This window comes from Penaeus vannamei, chromosome 43, assembly GCF_042767895.1.
Source record: "Penaeus vannamei isolate JL-2024 chromosome 43, ASM4276789v1, whole genome shotgun sequence".
NCBI lineage: Eukaryota > Metazoa > Arthropoda > Malacostraca > Decapoda > Penaeidae > Penaeus > Penaeus vannamei.
Window position 1 is genome coordinate 15,967,667 of NC_091591.1, and position 9,438 is coordinate 15,977,104.

General features: G+C 36.2%; 1 protein-coding gene across 2 annotated transcripts in view; it reads left to right on the top strand.

The window, feature by feature from the left end:
* The window catches only part of Ntf-2 (nuclear transport factor-2), a 21,148-nt gene extending 12,665 nt beyond the window's left edge, over window positions 1–8,483 (top strand). The window contains exons 4-5 of one of the 2 annotated variants that reach the window (XR_003475751.2): window positions 985–1,173; window positions 7,233–7,927. Coding sequence is in view for 1 of the 2 variants with exons in the window: in XM_027357165.2 (XP_027212966.1) it covers window positions 7,233–7,343 (111 nt within the window). In the remaining variant the exon portion in view is untranslated. Of the gene's footprint in view, window positions 1–984; window positions 1,174–7,232 lie in introns of both variants that reach the window. The other variant, XM_027357165.2, reaches the window with a different exon arrangement.
* The last annotated feature ends 955 nt before the right edge of the window (window positions 8,484–9,438 follow it).

Sequence of the window (9,438 nt, forward strand, 5' to 3'; positions counted from 1 at the left end):
AAATATTTAAGTCAGTCGATGTGAGATGATAAACCTTTGACATTTTTCTGACAGTCTTGTGTGTGATATACTGTTCCATGAAATATCTGAATTATGCAGAATTTAGATATTTGAATATTGGATTATTTGATTGTACTTGGGAACAACGCAAGGTGTGAAGAGTGTATTGGGATGGGGTTAAGAGCTTTCTGACTGGTGTTTCAGTTCAGTTCAGTGCATGCAAGTAGATAACTAATCATTTGGATACTTGATAGAATGATTCTGGTTATATTCCAGCTCAGCAATTTATGGACTGATTATAATTGGTTTACCCATTTCAAGAATTGTTTTACTATTGATACTTCAAAGTTATGGTCTGTGTTACTTCTGCTCAAGTCAAAGTTTTCTGTAAAATAAGAAAAAAAGAGAGATTGTAGGTCCAATGTAAAAAAAAATTGGCTTATAGTTAATTCATGTAACTGAAATTTATAAAAGTAATAGATGATAATAGTTTCTTGTATTTTTCAAAAAATGCTTAGATTGTTGATTAGTAAATGTGATTAATGACTAATTGTCTATGTTCTCTAATTCTTTATTTTCTGTTAATTTTTAAAAACATATTTCCAGAGTGGTATATGTAAAGATTGATAATTACTATGATTGTGCATGTGCATGTATGTCATATGTTGTGGTTTCTACCTTTTGATAAATAGATTTTGGCAATCTAGTAACAGACATATTTCAGGGCACATGATTCTTGAGTATTCAGTATTCATCAGTAGACTAACATCTATTCTTGCTCTCCCAGAAATAAAAATGATAAAAGTAATAATAAAATCAAATTTAGTAAAACAAAGGGAATTTTTGATTGGATCTCCACAGTATCTTCAACATCACAAACGGACCTTTACCCTCCTCGCAACTCATTCGTTTTTCCCCCTTGAATCTTTCCACTTGTGGTGGCTGGCACTCATGGTTGGCTCACGCGGACTCACGATTCGCCAGATGGACGACGACCCTCCTCACGGGTTCAATCAGACGTTTGTGCTCAAGCCCCTTGGCGACAGTTTCTTCGTCCAGCATGACTTCTTTCGCCTGGCCCTTCATCACATTGCCATATGAACATTGGTGCGAAGTGCCAGGCAAGGATGAGGCAAATGCGTCATAGTCACCCCTCTGCTGCATCTTTCTCTTGTAAGGCACATGTGTGTCGCTCAGAGCTGGTGTGGCATGCTGGTTGAGATTTTTTTTTATTATTATTTTCTTTTTCTTTTTTTTTCTTTTTTCTTCATTGTTGTTTGTCATTGATTGTTTGATGTTTGGCTTGTTTTTGTTTTAGTATGTTGTTTTGTTTTGTTTTGAAAGAGCAAGGTAGTAATTGTGGAAACCGTGTACTACTAGAGAGCAGAAATTCTTAGATTTTCAGGATAATGTGTGCACTAATACTTTGCTTTTTGCAGTTATGACTTTTGACCCTTGTCTAATGCTGCCCTTGAGTATCTTCCAAGATTATTTTACAATTAAAGGGACTTGTAGCAAATCTTGATTAACTTTGTTTAAAAGTACAACTTGGAATGATAAAAAATTACAAATCCCTATACTAAAATACAATACATACATACACAGTTACTTTCATCTGTACATATTTATATCCATACTTATTTACATCTGCACATATATACATCTGTACATATGTACATCCATACATATTTACATCTGTACATATATGCATGCATACATTTTCACGTACATGCATATTTACATCTATGCATATATAAGTTTTTTTCAATTTTTTAACCCTTGGATCCGGGTGCTTCACTGCCTGCATGTGGCCCAAAATCCGGGCATTGAGCTGCTCTGATGGGTGTATGGCTAGTAGGGCATTCGCACATGAACACATGCACAGTGTCAAGACTCCCTGGCTCCCCTTTGCAATGTATTTTTTTTTTTTTTTTTTTTTTTTTTTTTTTTTTGCATAAGTGTTTTTAGCTTTTATTGCCATTTTCCAATATATATTTGTCATTTGCTTTGCTTTATCTAGATGATAATTTGACTTGTTATCTCCCTAGGTAGTCCATAACTCAATGCAGCAGTAATAACAATTAGATTGACACAAATAACACGTGGGTTTAATACAACCTGTGCCACTAGTCACGGCAGGCAAGAATAGGATCCTGATAATGGGAATAGTGTCTTCCCAGTAGCTGGTGTTCAAGTTATGGTCCATGGATAGCACATTCCCTTTTATTGATAGAAAAAATGCAAGAGCCTCTTCCTTAATATCCACTGAGTTTAATTACCTTCTAAGCTTTGCATACTCATGGCGATACTCCTGTCACCTTGGCCTCTAGCAAAAATTTTCATGACCATTATTCCAGTCACCCTGGCCCCTGATAAATTTTTTCCATGATGGCATGTTTGCATCAGCTGCCCCTCAAGCTGAATTTTTTCATGAATTGATGGTCATGTCTTCCAGATTGTAGGATTTAAATGACAATAGAACAGCATACCCAATCTATGTTGTTTCAGTCTTCGACTAATCTCTAGGATGCAGCTTAGATCATTTAAGGTGGTATTGCAAGTTGTCAACATCCAGCACTGAAAGTTAGTATTTTTAGTGGCCAGACAAAGCTATTCATAGAAAAGTTCTGTTTGCTTTCATATAATGTTTATCAGTTTTCTGCTCAGTGTTTTGGCTTTGATGTCTAAATAGTGTAATTCAGTATTCTGTAAGGAGAATTATAAAGTGAAAAGGTACATATTAGAGAACAATCCTTTTTTCTTTTTTTTCTTTTTTTTTTAATATCTTTCACCCACCTAGAACTCCCCTTTATTCCATAATCCCATTGATTTTTAAGATAAAATGAGTACTCCATGGTACGAGAAGAATATCAAGTGTAGCCTCATGGTATACAAAATTTCACATAAGATAAGTCTATTAGCAATGAATCTTGGATATAATTCAAGGTCAGAGAATATTTTGAATCAAACATTTTCTTTATTAAAGAAAAAAGAAAAAAAAACAAGCTATATTATTGTATGTTTTTTTTTTTTACATGGTGTTCAGAATTTACTTTTTATTGATAATTGGAGGGCAAGGGACTACTCTTTATTTTTTGTTTTTATTTTGTAGTTTTGATATTTTACTCACCATTTATCAATGAATGCTAATTTAGTAGTAGTCTGTTAGCAGTTGCTGAATACACCTGTTGCAATTTAATTAGTTAGTGTACACAGTACCTTCCAGGCTACTTGACAGCGTAATAGAATCTAATGTGCATTGATGTCCATTTTTGTATGATACAAGGCTGATAGCTTTTTTGGGAAACCATACAAAGATGAAATGAAACAGAGTTGCTGGTGTTTTATATTTTATATGGTCTGTTTACATGTTAACTTGTTAGTTATAAAATCTGTTGTCTGCTTGCTTATTTACTCTTAAATTGGATATAGAAGCAGCCCAAGATTATGGAATCTTTGTCATCTTTCAGTCCAAACCATTCAGATTTCATATACTTCATTGGCTTGGCTACCAATTTGGGATTACTAAAGTAAACTGTTGCATATTTGACGATCTTTTTAGAGAGGTATCATTGTTCTACTTTTGATCTGCGGAAAGTTGGAATTGCATTTTACATTGAACGTGTTTGCCTGGCATAGATTTTACACATCTTATGCATTAGAAAATTGAATATAGTGAAACTGAAATGATCATGTTTTGATATGAAGCTTGTATTTGTGATTGATCCTTTAAGTTATTTTTGTTTTTGCAAGTTTTTGTGTACTACTTGCAATTTTTATCAGTATTTCTTTTGCACTCCTTGCAAAAAAAGTTATGTTGGCCTATGTTGGCCTGTTTCAAGTATTAGGCTACATAATCTATAGATTTGATTTATAATGTATGACACCCATACATGTGCAATACACTTCTTATTGAAGCATCATAGTATAACAGCCTTTGCAATTTGAAGAGAGTTCCTTAGTGAAATTTGTAGTGTGATTTGACTTATTGGGTGCTTAGAAATGGGCTATGGCATTATTCCCGTTGATAAACATATGTGGAATGTAACATGCGAATGCCATGACTGGAAGAGCACTGGCTCCAAGGAGGATGTCATTTCCATGCTGCACATTGTAATCCTGGCTGCTGTGACAGGCGTTGCAGGTTGTATTAGGGAAAACTGAAAATTACGAAAAAGAGAGATATAATATATATATAACCAAATTTTCCATACTTTTTTTCTTGCACTGAATTATCTACTACATTGAGAGATGAAATGAAGTCTGTGCAAGGAAAATAAACTATTTCCATATGGATAAAGCAAATCAAAAGACAGCTATGGACATTGGAAAATGGCATAAAAGCTAAAAAAAAGTTTACACAAAATAACTGTGCAAAAGGGAGGCAGAGAGTCTTGTCACTGCTCATGGGTGATGAGCAGTAACAAGACTCTGTGCCTCCCTTTTGCAAAGATGATCTGTGATTTCCGTGACACAATTGGATCCAACGGGTTAAAAATCACTGTTCTTTGGGATGTAAGTTATATCAAGTTATCTTTGGCTGTTACCCTATGTTGACAAATTTGGAACTACAGAGGATCCCCTTTATTTGTCATTTCACTCTTTAGTCAGACTTTGTGGATGCATTATTAATCACATATCTGGGGGTTCCAAAAAGTTTTTGAATGTTGGTCTCTAAGCTCATACAAAACAAATAAGAAGCAAATATTAAAAGAAACTACAGTGTGAAATTGAATAAGAATATAATAAGAGCATGTACCAAATCTGAAAGTTTGTGCAAGCTGCTAGCAAGAACTACCATATATGTGAACAATGCATGAGTACTTGAGCCACCCATACAAGCTGATGCTGCTGTTGTGTTGCACTCTCAGATGCAGATCAGAATTGTTACTTGTGTGGTGATGTTAGGAAAGATGAAAGTAAGAAAATAGTATTCAGAGATAAAAGCACATAACATGCAGCTGGTATTGTGTGCTTAAGTGGACTGTCTGACTTAATTTTCAACTATTTTTTTTTCTTTATGACTGGAACAAAAGAAGCAGGAAACAAATAGACTTTCTTTAATTCTTTCCTTTTTTTTTCAACAGAGTCATCTAATGTGAAATGCATGATAATCCTTATCAATCTACCTCAACTATTACTCTTTCTTCACAAAAAGAAAAAAGAAGAAAATGATGTAAAAGCAGATAATCCCCTTATATCTACCTGTGCAAAGCCCAACCCTCATTTCCGTCACGACTGCTAAGTGCCAGTGGCCAAAGTTGGTGGTCATCTCTCCGACCATGTGTTGCGTGTAATGATTACACCATGGTTCACAAATTGCATTTCTCTCTTATGTTAACTTTTCCTTTGACAAAAATGTAGGTATTCTCCTCTTATGCATTATTTGAAGGATATACATATAAGCTAAACCACTGGATATCATGATCCCAGTCCATATTACACCCCTTTATAAAGTATTTTTATGGGATAAAGTGTCATTATTCACCTTATTTCTCCGGTCCATATTATGGGGATCCCCTATATATAGGTGTTACCCGACCTTCAGAATAGCACAGATGGGGAAGATGGGAAAGGTAGAATTGCCAGCAGACCTCTAAAGCCATGGATGAGCAGGCCTTCTCAGTCTCTGGGACCTGACCTAGGTTTAGATTATCACCCTTATGGCCATGCCTAGGTGTGCTCTTTCTGCTCAGATCCTGCCATTTTTTTCCTGGGCAGTAATCTTCTTATAAGCTGTGATCATCTTTGAACTTTAAGAATAATTATACAATACTAACATGATTATAAACTTTCTTCCCAATCCCATGCCTGTTGTTACTAAGGGGGGGGGGGGCATAGGAGAGAGAGTCCCGATGTTGGGGATCACTCCTACCTTGGGCCTAAGCCCTCAGCTAGACTAATTTTGCATGGTCTTTTCTTCCCCCCATTTCTTTTTCCTTCTCTTCTTCATCCCCTTCTGTCCACTTCCTATGTTGTAAGTGCTATGCAGGAAGGATGAATGGGTGGCTTTATCCTGAACAGCCTCTGGAACCCATGGGCATAGTATTCCCATGCCAAATCACCTAATCCTTAGCCCACAAGATACTTCAGGATCACTAAATATAATTTCTTTGGTTTCCCAACTGCTGCTTCTTTGATCATGACCTCAACTACTGCTGCTACTACCCCCCTTCTTGATATTTCCTGTCAATTCTATCCATTATGAGTCATCCACCCAGGTCATTACTCAACCTTCAGAATACACACCTTCCTGTCTCCCACCATCTTCCACTCCACCTCTTCCTGCACATTCTTCATTTTCTACCCTACACACCACCCCTCTCCTCTCTTCTTCCCAAGATATCTCGGCATCTCCCCCAGTATCTCTGCCCCTCACCAGTCTACCTCCCCTTCCTCTCTCCCTCATTCAAATTCTTGTCAGTCTAAATCCAGATACTCCAACCTCTGCTACATCCCTAGTGCCTACCCTACCTCCTCCTCACTTGACTGTCACACCAGGCATTCTAAACTTTCTACACTGTCTTCTCCTACCAAATATTTGTCTCCTTCTCTCCTCCTCAAAAGAAAACCTTTGTTTCTCAGACTTCTCCTCCAAACTCCCTTCCAGAAATTCTTGAAGACATCCAAAGCTTTCTAACATGACCCAAGAGAACACTTCTCTCTATCATCCACACTCCAGTCTCTCTACTCCCATTCCTACTACATTTAGAATAATTGCCAATATCCATTCTCCTCAAGTTCCCCACCTTACTTCATTTGCTCCCCCACGTCTCCCTTTTCACTACCATACTATTCTACAACCTTTGACATCTAACATATTTTTCCCTAATCATTAACCTGTTTTACCCTTTTTGCCATAATACTTTATCATAGTGCTATATGACTTTTGGTGTCTTGCACATTTATTTGTTTTGGCCATTAACCATTTTGTAATTAAAAACATTTTAAAGCTAGCCTAGACATGCCAAGTCCTGAGGAGTTTCACTAAATCAAAAGACTGGAGGTTGATCCAGGACCAGATCTGGGTGTCACTAATGGAAACCTGGCTAAAGGGTTTTCTTAGACAGTTGGGGACATGTTGATGGGAAAATAACATGTACATTCATGAATACATGATTTTTGTGTGTGTATATATATATATGTAAACTGTAATGCTTTTAGGTTTCCCCAGAACTGCAGAACAGCATTGTTTGATTACTTTCCACTAATTTCTTACTTTCTTTTTACAGATGGATGAAGACCCAGTGCATGGATTCTCGCAAACATTCGTTCTCAAGCCCATGAACGACTCTTTCTTCATCCAGCACGATTCTTTCCGCCTGGTCATCCACAATCAATAAGCCATCATATAATAATAATATTGTCAGCCACTGTCCAATCTCTGACAAGTCTCCCCAAAAAGCCTTGTCAGCCATAGTCTGTTGGTAAAAATTTTAATGTGCTATTTGCAGTTATGTGCATTTTATGACATTGTCAGGGATTTGTTTCTTCATGTTTTTGAATGAAATGATTATTATTTTTAGTTCTTAGAGGGTTGCTTCCCAGGCAGTAATAATGGAAAGAAAATGTCATATTCCTTAATTTTTCAATGTAATTGGTTTGGTTAGAAAGTAAATGAAGTTCCTTTGTACTGAACCTCTTTCAGCTATTATTAGATGTTGGAAATGCAATACTCCTAAGTTTAAAAGGATTCATTATAATCAATGCTGCTATAACTTTCTTGATTTGAAAAAAGATCAATAAAAAACAAAAAAACTAATGCATATGGCATGCTAAGAATTTTTGATGTCAGGAAATCACATATTGTGAGTGTTTAAGCCCCATGTGAAGTTTACGCTTAAGTAGTGTCCCTTATCGGGATTACTCATTGCTTTGTTGTAAGGTGCAGAAGCGATTCATGAAAACAGCAGATGTTTTGATAGCATTTTTTTTCATTATCCCCCTTTTACACTGCGAACATCCGTGCTTTTTACCTATGTTGAAGTTCCTCATGATGATTGTTATAGCAAGGATGGTGTTGCAACCATAGTGGAAGAACAGCTGATATTCAGTCTTGCTGCTGCACTGTCTTGCCAAGAAAAAAAAAGGTTATTGTCGTGGGTCCTTTGTTTTTTCCTTCCCCATTTCTTTAATGATATACTAAGTATTTACATGGATGTAAGTCTTGACAACTGATGTGATAAGGTTCACGGTGATAGGTGATTTTTGCCAGAGAATATACATGTGTAAGTGCAAGTTATTCTTCTTTAATAGCTCAACTTACTTCTGTATTAGAATATAGTCTTAAAGGAGGAATGTACTGTGAAGAGCTTAACCAGGTTTGATGAACTGAACTTTTACATGACTTTATGTCCCCGAGGTCTGGCCAGTTGAACCAAAGGGAAATAAGGCCTTTTTTTTTTCATTTTCTTTCTTCTCTTTCTCTGGTCAGATTTTTGCAAAAAAGATCAACATGTGTTTGATTAAAAGATATTCTTACAGATTGCAGTTTTAATTATATATTAAGAACCCAGATGAACCAACAAATGAATATAAGGAAGGATGAAAGAATTATCATGACGAATGTTTTGAGAGAGGGAGTTCCACTTTTATTTATTTAGTGTTAAAGCAAAAGTATCTCTATCATGCAGAGGAGAATGGTGCAATAGTACTGTACATCTGACCATATATTTATATAATGGAGGGACACCATAGATCGTAATAAACCTAAAGACCTGTCCACACAAGCGGACATGATTGGCAGACAACATCAGTGGGTAACTCCTTGTTTATGGAGTAGTTACTCCGCCTGTGGTGTCATCTCTACTTTTGTACAGCCATGTGCCCGCTGATCATGCTTTATATGGACAGGTATATGATAGCTCTCTTAAATATAGACATTTCTTTTTTTTATTATTCATTAATTCATATATTGATTATACAATCTGAAATATTGGCAAGGTAATTGGATATTAGTTTGTGTTATAATAGTGAGAAGGGAAACTGATTTGTTAAGCCAATTTTAGAGGTGGCATAGCTCATTGGCAGAGGAAGGCTTTGTAGTCTCAATGTTTTTGGCTCGTGCGTAGTTTACCCTTGCTGTGAGTGAGTACTGGCAACATGCTGGGATGAAAGTTAGGGCATAAAGAACTGACCACCCTGACCATATATGCCTCTACAGAGTTCTCCCTTTGATGTCTAGCACATTTATTTGTTTAAAGTTTTAACCATTAACCATACAGAGTTCACACACACACACACACACTCTTGCTTTCTCTCTTGTTATATTGCTCTCTTGCTCTCACATGATATCTCTTATTCTCTCACTCACATGGTAACACACACACACACACTCACTTGATCACTAACTCACTACTAATATAAAAATAAACAGTAGGTGAGAACCAAACAAGATCTGAATAAAAAAATAATGATTATACATCACCAGGTAAGCAT